Here is an 18758-nt window from a genome sequence, read left to right as displayed (position 1 = left end):
CCTCCTGTTGGCCTCAGTGACTTCTGTCTTCATCTTAGCAGCGCTGCACAGGGAAGGTCAAGAGGTCAAACATACCTCTCGTCCTGCTCCCTTGGCTGCAGTGACATCTACTGGACTACAAACACGGAGTGTGAGCCGCGGGGGGAGACTGAACCTCCTGGCTTGCTGACAATTCTTCAAAAAAAAGGTACAAAAGGTTTCAAGCACAAGGAAAAAATTCAAACTTGTCTTACGTTTAGTCATTTTAGTAGAAAATATCAAGCTGCCCTGAGAAGGCAGGCATTGTACGACTGTGATACATTAAAAATCATTTTAAAATAAAGCAAAAAAAAAAAGAAAAAGGAATTTCAAGTGTAACAGAAAGGTTTATATTGATGTTATATTGACATATTTATACAGAACATTTTTGAATGAGAATAAACCTTCAGTGTTTTTTAGTACATAATACAAAGAGGCTGTGTGAGTGTGTCAACAGCATCCTGCTATCTGACTCAGAGGGTAAAGTATAATCTCTTGAAGAGGACTGTGTGTTCATGTGAGGAAAAATGATCACATCACATACTTTCATTATTTGCCACAATGAAGGAAAAAAAAACAATCAAATATGCCACCAGTTAATTCACTGTTCAGTGTGTACGTGTATTCAGTTTAACGATTCAACAGTTGGTGGGAAGGGGATCGGAAATAATATAAAAAACCCACTTAATTAACATACAAAGGAAATGCAACATACAGATAATGAAAAAAAAAATCAACACAAAGACAAACATCGTACATTTACTGACATGGGTATAGAGGACAGTTTTTTTGGGGAGTATATAAAACATTTTTTTCCATACAAAAAGGATTAACAAGAAGATGAAAGTGATGAGAACAGTGCTGTTAAAAGAGTACCGCTTTCAAGAATACACTGATACTTTTCAAATGCCTGATAGGACTGAAGGAAAAAAGATACAGCTGAAGAATTCTGCAAAGCTGCTTCCATAAGAAGAACAGGGGTAGTCCTCGTCAAAGAAAAAAAAAGACTGACATGATCAGATTTGATAAGCATAGGTAACATGGTGACAGCTTAATTCATCTCAGCTTTTGGTCCATCACATAACATTTCTTTACAAACACCCCTACATGGCCTGAGAGGCTACAGGGGTGATTTACTCTACTTCTATCACACAGTCACAACTCACCCTGAGTTTGTAGTCAAATTTGGCAATTACCTCCAAAAATGGCTTTTTTTCTTCATATTACAATGTTTTTTTGTTTGTTTGTTTTGAAGTCTTCCAAAAAAAGTTTTTTACAAAAACACACTTGATTTACATATAATGAAGCCATTTGAAATATTGTGGACTTTTAATATCACAAATGCATTTTCTATGTAAAGCCCAATATAAATAGCTGTTCAGTCAAAATATCTAATAAGCAAATAATGTGTATCATATCAATAGTGTCAATGTTCAAGAGGAATTACAATACAAAATTCTGATTGTTTTTCATTTTCACCTGCAAAATAGAATAGGTGTGAGCAAATAAAGAAAATGGAGGAATGAAGGCTTGCCCATTTGCAAACACACTGACTGCAAAGAGGACACTGAAAAAATGCATAATGTAAAAAAACAAATCAAAACACATAACATGAATAAATTTGCATGGACGTAAGCATTAACATGACTTCAGCTGGATAAAATTAGCTCGGTTGTGAGATTTAGTCTTTGCTCAAAGAAAAATGGAACAAACCTTTCTTACCAAGGACATCATCAGAATATACCATCAACAAAAGGCAAGGAGAAAATTGTTCAACTTATCAATCATTTTCTGTGAAAAACACATCATTAACAAACAAACAAAGGAGATTCAAAACAAAATGGCACCCTACATTTCCAACTACACAATATTGTACAAAATAAGGCATTTCCTTGTGTGTTTACTGCAATGTCTTCTTCCACCTTTATCTTCTTTAAGTCTCCACTGCTAGTTTCCCCTCAGTAAAAACTGAGTGTGGACAAGGATTGACTATTTCTGTGTTAAAATATATATATATATTTTAATAATTTTAGTTTTTCTTCAAAACTTGAATAAAAATGCAGGTAGGAGTATATGAGAGAGGTTGCAGAAGTTCATAAGTGGAGTGTAAATCACTCCATGACTTCGCTGGCTGCTACCGTGGTGACGAGCTGGAGAGGAATCTCTGCATTGGCCAGGATGTCCTGGGCATTGCTGGAGCCCTGCTGGATGTTGGTGAGGATGAGGGTGGTCCCGCCTGCCGTGGTGATGATACTGTCTGAGGACCCCGCGGATTCCATCGAGGCCACCACAGCGCTGCCAGAGTTCACGCCTTTTTTGTTCTGATGAGTTTTAATGTGCTTCGCCAGGTGGTCGCTCCGCATGAAGCGCTTGGAACATTCTGGGCAGACAAACTTCTTCTCTCCTGCCAAAGAGAAAAGACAGTTTGAACGATAAAGAGTTTGATACTGAATATATTTATTAAAGAGTCAAACATGTTATCTATCTGGGGAATACGTACGTTTCACAGATCAGGAGATAAGTTTAAGACAATGGTACACAAAGGTCTATTTTCTTGTTTTATGAAGGAAATTACAAGGGACCTATTGTGCTCATTTCCTGCTTTATATATTTACTCTGATACTCCACTTAAGTAGCTCTGCATGATTCACAGTTAAAAAAAAACACTCCTTATTTATCTTATACTGGCACTGGCAGCCCCTCTGTCTCTTAATTGGCAGTCTTAGTTCCTGTCTCTTTAAGGCCCCACTCATGATGAGGCCACTCTGTTCTGATTGGTCAGCTTTCCAAGAGTCTGCTGAGGGGCAGCCGTATCAGACTCATGTTAAGTTACTGCAGATGCAAACCCAACATTTCCTGCTTAACTGCTTCATATTAAAAGCTTTTAAATGACTAAATAACAGGACACTTTTCATGAGAAATTAAATGTGTTCATCACCAAATTAGCAGAGCTCAACACAACAAAACATGGAGATATTTCGAGCTCTTTGTTCAGCATATAAGTTAGAAAAAATTCAAAGAGGAATAGTACAAGCAGAAACCACCACAGTTGATGATGATGATGTTTGATGAAGAGCTGCAGACGACCAGCACACCTCCAACAGGTATTACTTATTAACTACTTATTTTACTTTGCCGTGCTACGTAATGGAAAAACATTCACAGTGTGCCAGCTCGACTTGAGTCATGGCTCAGTGTGATTACCCCTAAAACAATGGAAAAACACCATAATGTTAGTGGAACGGAGAAGTCAACTCGTGCACAAGCCGACATCGGTTCAGGCTAAAAGTAGAAAAAAATAAAAACATTGGAAAGTGAGCATTCAGAGCGGTCTGAAGCAGGTGCACTTTAGCCATGGTTAATATGAACAACTGATACTGTAACATTGTATAACTGAAAATAAGGAAAAGCACAACAGTTCCCCATTAAAGAAAATAAAGATGAAAAGACAGGACTGTTACTGAAGGCCACATTTTCAATGTATATTTTATTGTATGCTGTCGCTGAATGCTATATGTTGTTGGGCCTTAACCATGTGGTCACGCAAAGGCAGGCCTACTTGTAAACTCTGAAGCCTGACTTTGAGGCTACCTTTGTCATTCAGTCCTTGAAACAAAGGAAAGAGTACCAACGACTGCTCAGACACACTACAACTCCCATCGTGCTCTAGTGCGTTGCCAATGACTGAACCACCTGACTGCTGCTGTTTGGACAGGCACCTGTTGAAAAGTGCTCTTAATATTTTCCCTCCATCATGTATGTACGGAGCCCGTAAAGGGACATGGTAAAAAGAAAAAAAAAAACATTGTGGTGAGCACAAGATACTCGTGCTCATGAGCAGCCGAAGGTAGCATAATTAAGGGTAGTTGTGCTTCCTGTGCTTAAGCCTCCACGCTGCTCAAAGAATGGCAGCAGAAGTGGATTTATTCTCTTTCCTCCAAACGCGAAATATACCTGAAAGTCATCAACCAACTAAAAGATGATAAGATGAAGATAAATGTTAACTTTAGTCACATAAAGTAACCAATACATGTATAGCCTAATATCCTAATTCTCCTTGCATTTTGTGTACATCCACCTATATCCATAGAGCTGGCCAGATGTTTGTAACTGTTCATGAATGAAATTAACTACGTGATCCAAGGTGGTGTATCCCTTGCACCCAAACAGATTACAAGACTTCAAATTTTGTTTTAAATATCTTTCAGGGCGCACTCACACTAGACCCAATTGTTCCCTACCGTGCTGAAGCACAAATATCCCCCCTCCCCTGTCCCCCCTTTGCCCGCACTCAAACTGGGAAAAAATATTATTATTTAAAAATAAAAAAACACCGAACATTGGTGAAATATATTCACTAACACATTGGTGGACAGTCCACTCTCATAAAACATGCACAGGTGTGTGTTCGTGTGCTGTGCGCCGGTAAAACACAACACAGCCGATCAATTAACACAACGCACTATGATTAAAAAGTGCAAGCATGTTCTTCTGAGTCATGCATGTATAGTATGCAGAACTACAGATACTTGTGTAAAAAAGACTCTAGTAAAAGCAGACGTAGTGATTCAACTCTTTACTCCAGTAAAAGTAGAAAGTTCGATCACTTCGAGTGATCATTCACGCTCGCAGGAACAGACTTAGTTTAACTGAATGACTTAGAAGTTGCCAGATGACTTACTTTAATGAATTTTGTTTATATGTAGATTTGTAAAATATTACTTTTATGAGGGTCACAGTCACAGACAATAAACTTAGCACTTCATAATTGTGGTAGCAGCCGTGCAGCAGATGTAATGAAGTCCACACAGCACGCTGGATGTAAACTAATATTAAGCCTATAGCCTATTCATTATAATGTCAATGGACATAAATTGAGTTCTTTTGCCTTAATAATGACAAAATAATACACAAACAAATGGTCGGATTGGGAATCCATACATGCATAATGACTCCTCGTTGCATTTAGTGTTAGGGTCAGACACAACATAACGGTGACGACTTGAAAGAAGAGCAGCAATGTCCTTATAATGAGGTCAAAATATAGTCAAACTAACTGTACTGTCATTTTCACACAGAAACACAAACTGAAATGCAGAGGCTGCTCTTTCAGACATCATGTGCGCGTGCAATACTTTCTGGTGAGCACAAGATACTTTATCGTGCTCACGAGAAAAGTATCTTGTGCTCATCAGAACCATTTAATTTTTTTCCTTTTCCCCATGTCCCTTTACACTCTCTGTGTGTATGTTAATGAAGTGGACAAAATATTAGAATCACCATTCAATATAATGCACTCCATTACACCACCATCACCCACTACCCCCTCAATAATAAACATGAATTAAAATGATCATCTTTCTGACAATGTCAACAAAACCTGATAAAGTAGCCAGTGACTGTCTCATAGGGTACAGCTTTCTGCATTTACAGGAACATTTTTTAAACCTGTGTACCACATGGCTACAGAACATTTTCAGTGTTTTGAGTTATTCGATAACATTCAAAGTAGATTAGAGGAACCAACACAAGTGTTCAGATTTGATGGAGAATCCTGAGATAAAAACAGGTGACTCTTTTGATAAGTACACCATGTCACTCACATCTTTTTTTGTTACATAATCTGATGTTATCAGAGTCTGAAAATTAGACAGCAGAACAAATTCTGTAAACCCTTTAAAACCTCTTTGAACTGGAAAATTACAATCAAGTATGTGAAATCTGGATATGTTTTTCTTCTTCAATACTAACCTGACATTTTACATGTAAATCTGAAGGGGGACAAACGCTGTCATGTCTTGCATGAGTCACACTGTGCAGGGCACACATTAACACATTTTTACTGATTTTCCTGATGTGCCAACAGCAAGGGAGAAAAAAGGGTACCTGTGTGTGTTCTCCTGTGTCTCTGCAGCTCGTCACTGCGTGTGAACCTCTTCCCACAGAACATCCAGCTGCAAACAAAAGGTCGCTCCCCTGAATGCCAGCGCAGGTGTGCTCGCAGGTGTGATGTCTTTCCATATACTTTCCCACAGCCTGCGATGTGACAGATGTGCTGCTTCTTCTTCCCCATGCTGGAACCCCTGAGAAACACAAGTGTGGACATTAAGTATACTGTTTATTACCAATGCAGTGATGAGGATCTGCATCTATGCACATACATTTATCAGAGCATGAACATTTGGACAGGCTAACTCACCTCCCTCCTGACTCCTTACAGTTGGGGCAAGTGCATGCCACTCTGCGCAGCCTCTTGCCCTCCTGGCCCAACTGATCTTCCTCATCCACCAACCTGACATGAAGGTGGGACAGGTCACTTGTGTTCAGGGTGGAGTCGCTGCTTAACTGCCAGTCTCCAGCATCTGGCTCTTCCTTTATCCGAATGTCTGAGCAGCCAGGGCAGAGAAATTAATGTACACATTAATATCAACACAAGCTCTGGTAATAATGAGCCAAAGGTCAGCAAAAACCCACAGTGAGAAGTGCTTTATTATAGTGTGTGACTGTCAGCTAAGGCTGTCTGCTTAAATGTCAATGATTTGAATCATCAGTCTAGAAAATCCAGACTTTTTAGCCACGTTATTGCACACAAAGCAACAAAGGAGAACAGCATGTCAGGATATGAACTTTTACAAACTGAGTATGAAACTATACAGCTAACTATAATGGTTATAGTAAAGTAGATGGAAAAAGAGGGCAGTGTGACTCGTTTCTGTTCGCTGCTCCGATACACTCAGCTTGTACTGAATGTTAGTCTACTATTGAAAAAGACACTGGTACAATGTCCTCTACTCTTTGACTGACAGTGCCGTTGGCAACCATGCAAATTTCTTAAAATTCCTAATTCAGGCACAGCCTTACTGGCAGCATGGCGGCAAAGTAAAACTCCATGTAATAGAACGTAGATAAAAATCCTCACTTCAATAGAAAATGTATCAGTGACAATTTCAATAATGAATTAAAAAGGCACTCAATGGATTTCTTGGCCCTGGGCAGGAAGATAAAATAGATGGATGGATTTTCCTACATTAAAACACTTGTGAATGTTTTGAGAGCTGTAAGCAAATGAATCATCTACACATAGTGGCTTTAAGGATATTCACAATATGCTTTGTTGAGAAACAACTGTTGACAAAACTGCTGACAATGAAAACTCTTACGTTGCCTTGGTTGATGTTCTCCACTTAATGTAATTGTGAATTAAAAAAAACATTTTGACTGGAAAAATAAGAAATTATGATGACATTAGGCTCTGGTCATTTTTGATCTACATTGGTTCCTTGTTTTAAAGACTAAGGGCCCCATTTTAATGATCTATAGTGCATAGTGTGCCTTTGGGGCGTGTCCAAATCCACCTTTGCGGAAAAATGGTCACTGCGCAAGTCGCATAGTCTAATTAATCATAAGCGTGTTTTGGGCGTAACACGCGGTAAACCAATCAGAGTGTCATCTTCCATTCCTTTTAATATCCAGGAGCACTGTCACTTTGGCGGATTGCTATTATAACAGCACATTTACCCAGCAATGCGTTTCAATAATACTTTCACTTTTTACTTTTGCTGAAAGGAAAGTTGGCTGATGAGCTGCAAACCTCACATTTAATTCATATAAAGCCAACCAGTCTGATGAGTGTAGAGGTGTGTGTAGTTATACTGCAGCAGCCTAGTGTCATCAGCTGATTTAATAAACAGTGAGTGGCTGTGCGTAATGGCACTGTGCTCTGTGCAGCATCTCAGAGGCTACAGACTTTCATAGGTTGTTAGGACTGTCCACAGCGGCACTCTCCATTTTTTTTTTACAATTAATTAAATCTGATAAATATTATGACTAACTAATATGACATGTATTTTTAATATGTTGATGTACATCATAATATGAATTCACATTCTGGTCCTTTTATTTGTAATGTTTATATGCCTATATACCTGTCTATATAGGAGCATATTTGACTCTTGATGATGCGCCCCTTAAATAACAGTAACTTTAGACTTTAGACCTGTAGCGCAATCGCTTTCCTCTGCCTCAAAATAGCAACATCATTTTGAGACCAACACCCCCATAGGCGCACAGACTGGTGCAAGTGCATTTCCTATTTAGACAATGTGGGCGCAGGGCGAGAAAATGAAAAACATGCTCAACAGCAAGACTGAAACTGAAGCAGCTAAATGGAACTCAGCCTTAATTGTATTATTTACAGTTGTGCTTTTCGTACTGTGACATGTCAAAATGTCTTCTGTCCAAGAGGTCAGTGCACATGATATTAAAAAGACAAATAATGTGATTGACAAAAGCCCTGAAATTGCACACAAACAAATCTTCCTTCACCTTTATCATATTAGTGTAATAAACACTAGTGCTCAGATCTTTACAAAAAAATGCAAGAACTTAAATATCAAGCGAACCAGTACATTGCCCTGGCATGTAAATGACACTGGAACCATTGAAGGCCATGCTTACACACCCTCACGGGTGTTTTGAATTATTCTGGCTAATGGGACATCTGCTCAGGTTAAGGATGGGAGGAGCTTGGCTACAAATTACATGAGGTCTGACACCATGTACAATAAGAATAATAAAGGTCTAATTTGTACTGCCCTAACAGGTGAAACCAAGGTAACAGGAGAATTAAAAAGATGTCACAGCACAGTTTGTTACACGCCCATTCAGTCCTGAGATGACGTCTGAGCAGTGAACTTGGGTGAAATCATGTGTGAGGGTTTATGAGTGTGCAGGGTTTGTTTTCTATGTATAATCTCATAATAAAAAGAACTACTGTACCTCCAGGAGTGTCTGTATCTCCTTCCTGTTGCGCCACTGAGTTCACCGTCACTGTTTGCAGGTTGGGGATGTGCCCTGTGCTAATGCTGACTGGATTGGAACCCAGAGACAGGGTCTGAACTGGAGCCAGGGTTATCTGCTGGGGTGGTGTGGTGGGTAGCTGAAGGTTCTGCAGGTTCTGCACCCCTTGCACCTGGAAGGTCTGCCACTGTATCTGGCCTGACGGCGTGACCGTCTGGGCTTGGATGATGAAGGTTCCCGGGTTGATGAGCTGTACATTTTGCAGGCCCTGCCCGTCTGTCGCCACCGACTGAACCACCTGACCGTTGCTGGTGTGAACAGGCACCTGCTGCAGCTGGATCATGGGCTGACCTGCGGACACCTGGATGCTCTGCTCTTGATTCTGTTGGATGAAACCCTCCTGAAGACCAGAACTTGAGTTAGTTTGCTCTGTAGCCATTGATGACAATGAAGTGTCTTGTGTCAGCAGACCAGATTCATTTGTTGGATCTTGTAGCTGAGAGGAAGACGTTGGCACAAATATATCAGGATTTGAATTTGAGTCACTTACTGGTATCGTCTGCGACAGGTGATCATCTGTCTTCGTCAGACTCTCTGAGCCATCTGTAGGTTGACTTGTCATAATGAGTTGGCCATCAGCAGTGACCCCTGTTGCTATAGTCTGAGCACCAGACAGGCCGAGGGAGTCCAAGTCCACACTGTTAATAGGAACAAAAGTAATGTTCCCGGGCAAACCCACAGGCACGTTAGTAACAACCTGACCCTGGTTGTTGAAGGCGGAGCTGCCAATAGACACCCCTTGGATCTGCTGGACATTACCAGTCTGTGATATGAGGTTCTGGTTGTTATTAAGGATGTTTGCAGTTGATGTCACACTGAGACTCTGGCTACCATCAGGCAAGATCTGAATTTGCCCCGTGGCATCCTGAGTCAAAGTTGCTGCTTCCATGCCGGACGTGGAGAAGCTCAGCTGTCCATCTGCTGTCTGAATCTGAGGAATTACTTGGTACTGAATGTTAGGCACTGAATTGGCAGAAGAGGCGTCTGTTCCTGACGACACAAAAATTGGCTGACTCTGTAAGTTCTGGAGAGGAAGAACATACTGTCCGTTTGATGTTAATATTCCTTGACTTTGGATCTGTATCATTCCAGATTCATCCTTTGCTGATGCTGTGGAGGTTAACACCTCCCATTTATCAGTCTCCGCAAGATGCGTAGATGTTACACCTGTTGTCTGAGAAAGAAAACAACTGACATTAACAAATGCAAAGATTAAGGACTTATTCTTAATGAATTAGCTTAAGCAATGCAAAGCACTTACTTAGAAGAATTAAGAAAATTTTGCTTGCTGTTTACACAATCTGTGTCAGAAATGTGTGGAGGCAAAATAAGCAAAATTCTTTGAGTCAGTAAAAGCAGGGAGGGGTTGAAATTTGGAGTTGGCTGTGTTCATACTGGGAGTTTGGTTCTTTTGATCCAAAACAAAAAAGAAAAAAATCCATTGTTTCCTTTTAGTGTTTTAGTTGTGATCTGCTTAAGGGTCACATTCAAGAGTTGTAAACCTGAAGTCACACCTACAGTCAGTGCTACATAAACATAAACCAATGAGGGAACTTTCATGATTGACAGCAGTTTATGCTACACCTAAATGTGCTCAAAGTTTTATTTATCTTCTTGATTCACCTGGACCAGCTTTTCAGGCTTCCCTTCAATGTCAGTTTGATCCACGTCAGATTTGCATAACAGTGTCAATATCCAGAGCAAAAGCACACATACACCAGTGTTTGTTTTGACTCTTTCAAACAGGTGCTGTGTGAAGCCAGTTTTCTAATACTAATTGTTAATTTACTATAAAGTTAAACTTAACTCTCCTGTCAATGCTCTTAGCAAACGCCTTTAAGTGACAGTGGCATCCTTCATGTCTTTCTTAACATTTTTCCATTTAGAGAAATTTGGAGAAATATTTAGCAATACAGTACATTCAGTTTGGATACAACACAGTGGAACATCGTTCTCTTCAGTGAAAACAAGGTTGGCCAGCAGAATATATGAAACAATTACCCCCTACTCCTCATCAAAGCTTTGATAAATCATACGTCATAATTGTAATCTTATTGCTGTCATCTGAGTTCTGTGTTTTTAGATTCATGCATAAATTCACTGACACCCTTATAAAATCATTCAGCAAGATCTGGAGAAAATCATGTCAGCTAAAACTTAAAATCCTGGTTCAGTTGGCTGTTTTGACGCTAACACATACAACTGATGATAAACAATCTCATCAGTAAGAACAAATGCAAAACCAAATCCAATAACAGTCACATAACAGCTTGACCTACATAAACTTATCATGAGTTGTTAAAGAGCTGATGAACTTATAATTCATAGTTGATGTTGCTGTTGTTTGAAGCTTGAAGCACATAATAGACTCATCAGAATCAGTATGAGCTGTTGACTGTATACAATAATTTAAAGATGTCAGTCCTGATCACACTGCACTCCCTGTTCAAACCACCTTTAAGGGGTATAGAGGATATGGTTGTTTAGCTCAAGTACATGCAGTGCATAAAGGACCAGAAACATGATTTGAAGAGTTTTCTTCATACACTGCTTAAGAAAAAATGTGTGAATTAAATAATACTGAAGCTTGAAAGGTAAAAATGCTAATGTCCGACTCCAGGTAGAACTACTACTGGGACATAATATATTTTCTGTGGTTACTGATTTTGTTGTTTTATAACAATTGGTAAATGCTAAATGTTAAACACATTCAGAGTAATACAGTGAGCTTTGCTTAGAAACGTTGGTACAGTCTGCTGTAGTTGGTCATTACTTTAAAATCAATACATAATGAAACTTTGATGGATCATCATTAAACAGGTAAAATCATCCCAGTTGCTACCATGAAACATCCCCGATCTTAATCCCAAAAAGCAGTGGCTATAATGCAATTAAAGCAAGTGCAAGCAAAGCTACGCTCCCACCACCAGTTTACTGCAGCCCAGCTATGATCGAAGGCTTCACTTCAACTGCAGTGCTGTCGACTCTAGCAGAGGTGCTGACTTACCACATCAGCGGCAGCAGCACCTCTGTCCACCTCTGACGACGGTGACCCAACCTTAGTGCAGGTGGTTGCTAGCAGGTCGAGGGGTGAAGGCTGAGTGTCCTACTCACAATGGGCACGTTTAAAAGGAAGAAAGCGGGTGGCCATTAGTCTGGGCCACAAAGAAAGTGTGATTCATTCACTAAAGATTGGAGGTTAAAGGATTATCTTGTTTTTGTGTTGATCCCCTCGGGCAGCACTTGAAATAACACCCAGGTGATGTTCAGGTGACGCTTGGAGTTTGAAGTCTGTCACTTCAGCCAATGGATGTACTGCCTGAGGGGTTCAAATGAGGGTACAATATCGCTCCTACTCCAAGTGTGAACGTTCAGCACCTCTCATTTGCTGTAAACTGACAAATAAAATCTTACCTGACAGCCCCGGCCATCTTCGTGCTGCAAAAAGCCGCTTTGACTGCTGTCCACATCCATGGCAGCCATGTCTGCTGATTTCATTGGCTGTTCTGGGGCTGAATAATAAAAGGACAAATCAGCTAGCATTACCTGAACAAATCTTATGCTCACATACAGGACTACAGCTGGCTGTTACTTTTCATCAATGGTGGTCAAGAAGTACTTGGATCCTGTACTTAAGTATAAGCACCAATACAGCAATGTAAAAATACTACAGGTAAAAGTCCTGCATGAAAAATACTACTTAATTATTATTAGTATTAGCAACTAAATGTAGTAAAGGTATTAAAGTAAAGTAAAAGTACTTATTATGAAGGCTGGCTCCATTTAGAGTATCATATTAATCACACATGTGTACAGTATATATTATTATAGTACTAAAACTGATTAATGACGATGTGTACATGTAAACAACATTTTAATGTCAAAGTGGAGCTGATCAATAACAACGTATGTATAATAAACCGATCATATGTTCAGATCTTCATCTGAAAAGTAACTAAAGCTGTAAAAAAGTCCGATATTGAAATGCAGTGGAGTGTGAATGTAAAGTAGCATCAAATATGAATATTGAGACCTCAAAATTGTACTTAAATACATTACTTGAGGAAATATACGTTACTTTCCATCACTGCATCCTACAATATTGGGTCCAGCCAACAACACAGTCACCGCTAATCACTGTGCTTACAAACACACCCCAAACAGCACTGTATGAATAATTAGCCTAAAGTGAAGCGAAATACTGATGTGTCCTAAACAAGCTAATCTAGTAAGCTAAGCGCAGCGTTAGCCGCTACTGCTAACTTAGCCGGTGATGATTAGCACTATCGCCATCCAGCGACACTGATAGCCTGCTAGCGAGCTAATTTAGCCACAGAGGATAGCTGGGTTAGCTCTCCGTGGGTGAAGAATAAATATCGATATTTACATACCAGTCATTGTGTGACTTGTCGTCAAACGGAGAGTCCTGGTAGTCACAAGCCACCGGACATGATCATCGAGTTATATTGATTGTATACGCGTAGAAAAGGGTGATAAGTGTCAGGATTTTGTGTCTGTTTTGATTGACGGGCGGTGGGTAACACAAAGGGTGGGGCCTGCAGGGGTGACTGGGTGTGTTTGCGTCACACGTCGGAAGTCCCGCCTTCCTTCAGAGCGTCGATTGGTTCTATGTTTTGCATGCCGTGACACTGTTTGGACAGTTTACATGTCAATCATCCTTTTGTCGTACTCTTTTCCTGTTTATTATTCATGTTCCAGTTTTACGGTGTCGGTGTTGATGGTAGTGAAAGCTGTAGTCACCTTGGTGTCTTTTTATCGGTGAATTAAACCTGTGCAGTACATCACAAAAACATTCTTTTATTCATCTTCTGCATATAACCCTCTTAATTTTTAGGTTTTGGGGCATTATGACAGGCACCCCTTCAGAGTCTCGATAATTAGAATAATCTTTATTGGCCACAGAACATTGCAACAGTCCTCATGAATACACAAAGAATAACTATACTGCAAACAGGATACAGATAGTGCAAAGAAGTGAAGAGTGCAAGGAGTGCTGAGATAAACATTAAATGTTTTTTACTTTATAAACACACATTAATCATGTCCTGCCACTCTGATTGCTCCACTAGTCAACCCTCCTTTATAATAAAACTTAACTTATACTTTATTTATATAGCACCTTTCAAAACCGAAGTTACAAGGTGCTTCACACAATACAATATAGATAGAATAGATAATAGATTTTATTTGTCATTCAGATTATACACTATACACTGCACATCCAAACAAAATGTCATAGCAATGGCTCACAATAGTACAGAATATTAAAATAAGTGCTGATATTAAAAAATAATAAAACTGGGGAACTGGGGAAAGTGTGTGTGTGTGTGTGTGTGTGTGTGTACATATATATATATATATATATATATATATATATATATATATATATATATATATATATATATATATATATTCTATATATAAACAAAACACAACCCAATAAAAACAATTCTAATCAAGCATAAATAGATGAAACAAACAATAAATAAAACAACAAAAAGCATCTTCCTTAGTTTTTTTATGGAGCTTCAGCCAGTTTATTATGCATTGCTACCATTTACACATATTGCAATGTATATTTTCTAGCATATAAATACACTTAGAGTAGGCCAAATATTTATCAGAAGTTTTCAATGACATTGATAAAGGAAATTAAGCAAACCTGATAAGATTAGTGCTACCCTAATTCAAATTTACAAAATAGATTTATTCAATTTATGGCACCAAAACCAAGATGATTACAATGAATCTGAATTTTGCTCTGATGCCGGCAGGTTTCCATCCATGTAGTACAATTTTCTTACTTGAAAATCATCAGCAATTGTGTTTGAAGTCTTTTGTGTTGATTATTTAAAAGAAATCACACAATCAAGACAAAATCTGAGTTTGTATGTGATTTGATTTCACCCCCCATACCTCTTGTGCACGTTACAACATTGTGAAAGTGCATTGAAATGAGAGCCTGCATGCTATTGTACCTGCTCTGTGCCTGTGATGCTATCAGGACCCCACTTCTGAGTATTATTTGTGGTGTGTCAGTTCCTCACAGTGCGCGAACGCAGTGAGGCTATTTCTCTCAACCTTCAATTCAAACTTGGCCCATTACAGCCAGACTACAAAAGCACTTTCCGTGCACTCAGGAGCTCACGGCAGTGAATGGAGGATATTTCCAATCACTCTGCTGTCAATCCAAGTGTCAGGTAAACACAGGCCAATGGAAACAGCTTTAGAAAAACCTTGCAGCTATGTCTGTCTTACTCCTGGAGTCCTTGGAAACGTATCAACAATTTCTACAAAGACCTCCAAGTTAAAGGCAAAAGTCAAATATCCTAAAAGCAACACCAGATCTAGCACCCTGGTGGATGCAGTGGCCTCCATGAGACACATATCTGCCACAGTGTCTGTCTTCAGACCTGTGAGTGCTGTCTCCTGCTCAAGCTGCAAACTGTATTGACAGACTTTGTATTCCCCTCCCGAGAGAAAAGTCTGTACAACAATTACCCAGTGGGAATTTTCAGTACATCTATAAGGATTCGGTGTGATACATGTAACTGTAAATAGACCTGTATCTATGACCTGCTCATTGCACGCACACAGACCTTCCAGCTTTCTGTTTTCTTTGTTATTATGGTGAAGAAATATGATACACATAATGTGCTTTATTAACAGATCTGCACAGAATATATGTATAAAAACTATAAGCAAAACATAATTATTCAATGCAAAAGCCTCTTCCTAGCATTGTCTAGGAGTGAACATTGTTATTGATGTGACAGTGCAGAAATATGAAAGATAAGAGGAGTGACCGAGTTAGTCCACAATGGCTCTGAGTCTTTCATATTAACATATTGACAGTTGTTTTTGTGAAGGCCAGTCCAAGAGAGAGTGACCCCACGGAGAGAAACTGCCCTGCTGGAGGCACCTTGTGGGACACTGTAAATGGGACTTGAGAGAGAAAATTGAAACTGGTGCAGCATGGAGAAGTGTGGATGGAATATCAAATGTGTATTATGGACAACTCTGAAGCTCCTGAGACAGGAACAACTGTACCTTTTTTGTCAGAGGTTCAAAGAATCAACTGTTATACGTTAAGATGGTTGCATGAAGTGTTTTTATAGTCATTTCTACTGTGGAAATACAGTATACAGATGCACACTATGTAAATGTAGACACAACACTAAACAAAGACGACAAGGTTAATCAAAAATAAGTGAACAATATAGATATTACATACACATAAGACATACATCTATATACATAAAAAACAACTAAACAACAATACTTACAGTTAGCATCTATATGCAATATATGTTATTGTGAGGAAGATTTTAGAAACAGAGGTTGAGGTCTGATTGGTTGTGTATTAATAGTGCAAGAGTGTGTAGCAATGTAAATATTATATAAGATGATCAATGCACAGGGGTTGAAATATGCCGCTTAGATACAAGGTACAGTAAAAAGAAATGATACACATGACACATGGTATTGCAAAATGTGTATGTCAGGCTTTAGTATACTGTATATGACATTCATTTATTGTACTGGGTGCTAAAAACATTTTTTTTCCAGTGTTCATTAAAAAATGAAATCTAATCTGTTGCAAAAATACTAGAATATACAGAAAAGTAACATTTGTTGTTAATTACAACTTCAAATGCGAATGAGATACTAAATTTGTTGTCAAATCTGTCCTCTTTTCACTCAACAGTGTGCTGACAATGATTAATCACTCTGACATAGACTGTCATAAATCAAAGCGTCAAGTTGTATCAAAATAGTGCAACATGACTAGTTTGAAATTGTTGCATAAATCCTCATAAATGAACATGAATTGTTATTTTGATTCTGATTCTATATTGATTTCAGGTCTATTCTGTGAACAGTATAGAGCACAAGTGTCAGACTGAGAAGTCACACAATAGCAATAATTATAACATGGCAACAATTATTGTCATCCAAAATAGAGATAATCCCTCTCTGTAATGATATGATACAATACTTATTTATATAATAGCCATTGAGTTTCCCAACAAAATCCCTTGTGCATAGTTACTGCTCTGAAAAACGTTATAGTTATTTATATGTTTATTTGTTACAAATTCTTAAATTTTTTTTGTAAGTCTTCAAAAGTCTTTGGTGTGCATATGATTTACAGCATCAGGCCGTGGTCTGTTTTCTTGGGCGTGTGTTCTAAAGCACGCTTTCCACTTTGTGCCCGTTTTGGTTTGATCCCGCTGTGGTTTGCCTCGGGGCAGAGTGGCACCGCTTGATTGATGGTGCTGACAGAACATTTGTACCAACAGAGAATTTGTCACATTTTTGGAGTGGTTTTTATTCCTTAGGAAGGTTAGTCCGGTTTGGCAGCTTTCACAGTCCAACCACGTCACCTGATTATGATTATTAATAATTTTATACATATTTGCTTTCACATTAACTGTTGGTTATGTCTGCATGTTTACTTTGAAATGTGCTCCATGAAGTCATAAGAGAAATTACACCAAACAAGTTTTACAATTTATTCATTCTTGCTTCTCCTGTGATAGCAAATTTGTTAATATCCCCAATATTTGAGGACATACGTACAGAACAAAAAACTTTTATGGTGTTTTGTTCCTAAACAACATCTGCATGATTCTAAATAGCTTTATTACTCCTCCTGGAAAGAGTTATTGTCACTTTATGAAAAACAAAATACTCCACCACCCAGACCACTGGGAACAACTCATCAGTCTCTGAGCCTCAAAACTACAGCAGATAAATAATCTTCTATGTGGGGTTTAGGTTGGCCAACACCACCACCAACCCCAGAAGAATGCAAAAACAGTTTTGATTGAAGCCCCTATTGTGCTCTCCAGAGGATTTGTATGGTTTCACTTAGCAAACAGTTGGCTAAAAACAGCCTGTTGTTGTATAGGAGACAGTATATGAGAGCTGAACATGCTGGTAGCAACTACCTCCTTGCGAAGAATATCCTGGATAAGCTGCATGAAAAAATGTCTGGGTGATTAAAATCAGTGGTAATGCGAACTACCAAGCAAAGTAAGCATTATTTGATTCACACGTTGTCATCCAACTTTCGTTACATCTAACCACAACAGACACAATCCTATATTTTGCCACTGATCTGAAACCTTAAAGACTATAATCCACCTTATTTCCATGACAAACACTATGCTTTGTAGTGCTAGCACAGGCTCTGCTCCATAAAACATTCTATCCAAAACTTGGATATGCAATACTATCTCTGTAAAATGACCATTTTTATTCAATCTTTTTGTTCCCATCAAAAGGCCATTTTGTTCTCTGTAGTCTTAATGGTTACAAGATATTCAGCAAAGCACTGCTGATCTACAGCTCTTTGTTCGGACTCCCACGGTGAATACAATCTTACTTTGGAGCACTGCTGCTGCAGCCATACAATTCCATCAGCATAAATGCTTCACAAACACTTACACACAAAGTATAGGGGCGAGAAAAACATACTCCAGACAACAGGAATCGTTCTCTGGTTCTGCTTGTGGATTGGATTGTGTTGACTTCTATTTTCATACAGCATATCAAAAATGTGGACTTTTATGAAAAAAAGTATATTTTTATGTAAATTTGTAGGTGTGTATTTGTTCTTATTGTTCAGGGATGTGAGTAAGAAAGCTGTTAACAAAGATGCTATTCTGACAATAATTATTAAGGATTGTAGCTTAGTACTGTACTGATGATGACAAACACATATTCATCAATCATAAATGAAATAAAAACTGCAAATGAAAGGTTAACTCAATCACTTTACAAATAATAATTTAAACTGACCACTTCTTTTGGCCGAAACACCTGCATCCTGCATTTGCCCTTCTAAAATAAGC

General features: G+C 38.7%; 1 protein-coding gene across 3 annotated transcripts; it reads right to left on the bottom strand.

Annotated features, from left to right (window-relative positions):
* Positions 1 to 293: 293 nt before the first annotated feature.
* Positions 294 to 13408, bottom strand: sp3a (sp3a transcription factor). 3 transcript variants are annotated; one of them, XM_053328775.1, is made up of 8 exons: positions 13269 to 13408; positions 12292 to 12389; positions 11885 to 11983; positions 9368 to 10051; positions 8797 to 9217; positions 6218 to 6404; positions 5905 to 6101; positions 294 to 2422 (listed from the first exon to the last, which is right to left on the bottom strand). In XM_053328775.1, the coding sequence occupies exons 1-8, from the start codon at positions 13273 to 13275 to the stop codon at positions 2130 to 2132; spliced, it is 1986 nt and encodes a 661-aa protein (XP_053184750.1). In that variant the 5' UTR covers positions 13276 to 13408; the 3' UTR covers positions 294 to 2129. The 3 variants fall into 3 exon arrangements, with proteins under 3 accessions (XP_053184750.1, XP_053184748.1, XP_053184749.1); XM_053328773.1 differs by having other exon boundaries at positions 8797 to 10051; XM_053328774.1 differs by lacking the exon at positions 11885 to 11983 and having other exon boundaries at positions 8797 to 10051.
* Positions 13409 to 18758: the final 5350 nt, after the last annotated feature.

This window comes from Scomber japonicus, chromosome 11, assembly GCF_027409825.1.
Source record: "Scomber japonicus isolate fScoJap1 chromosome 11, fScoJap1.pri, whole genome shotgun sequence".
NCBI classification, from domain to species: domain Eukaryota; kingdom Metazoa; phylum Chordata; class Actinopteri; order Scombriformes; family Scombridae; genus Scomber; species Scomber japonicus.
The sequence above is the reverse complement of the archived record's forward strand: the minus strand, read 5'-3'. Positions and strand labels throughout refer to the sequence as shown.

Bases quoted from the DNA above. Each gene is read 5' to 3' on its own strand.
- sp3a (XM_053328773.1), bottom strand. The intron at 10,052-11,884 runs GTAAGTCAGCAC...TTTCTTTCTCAG, and splicing joins GTGCTGCTGCCGCTGATGTG to ACAACAGGTGTAACATCTAC. The intron at 6,102-6,217 runs GTGAGTTAGCCT...TGTGTTTCTCAG, and splicing joins TGTAAGGAGTCAGGAGGGAG to GGGTTCCAGCATGGGGAAGA.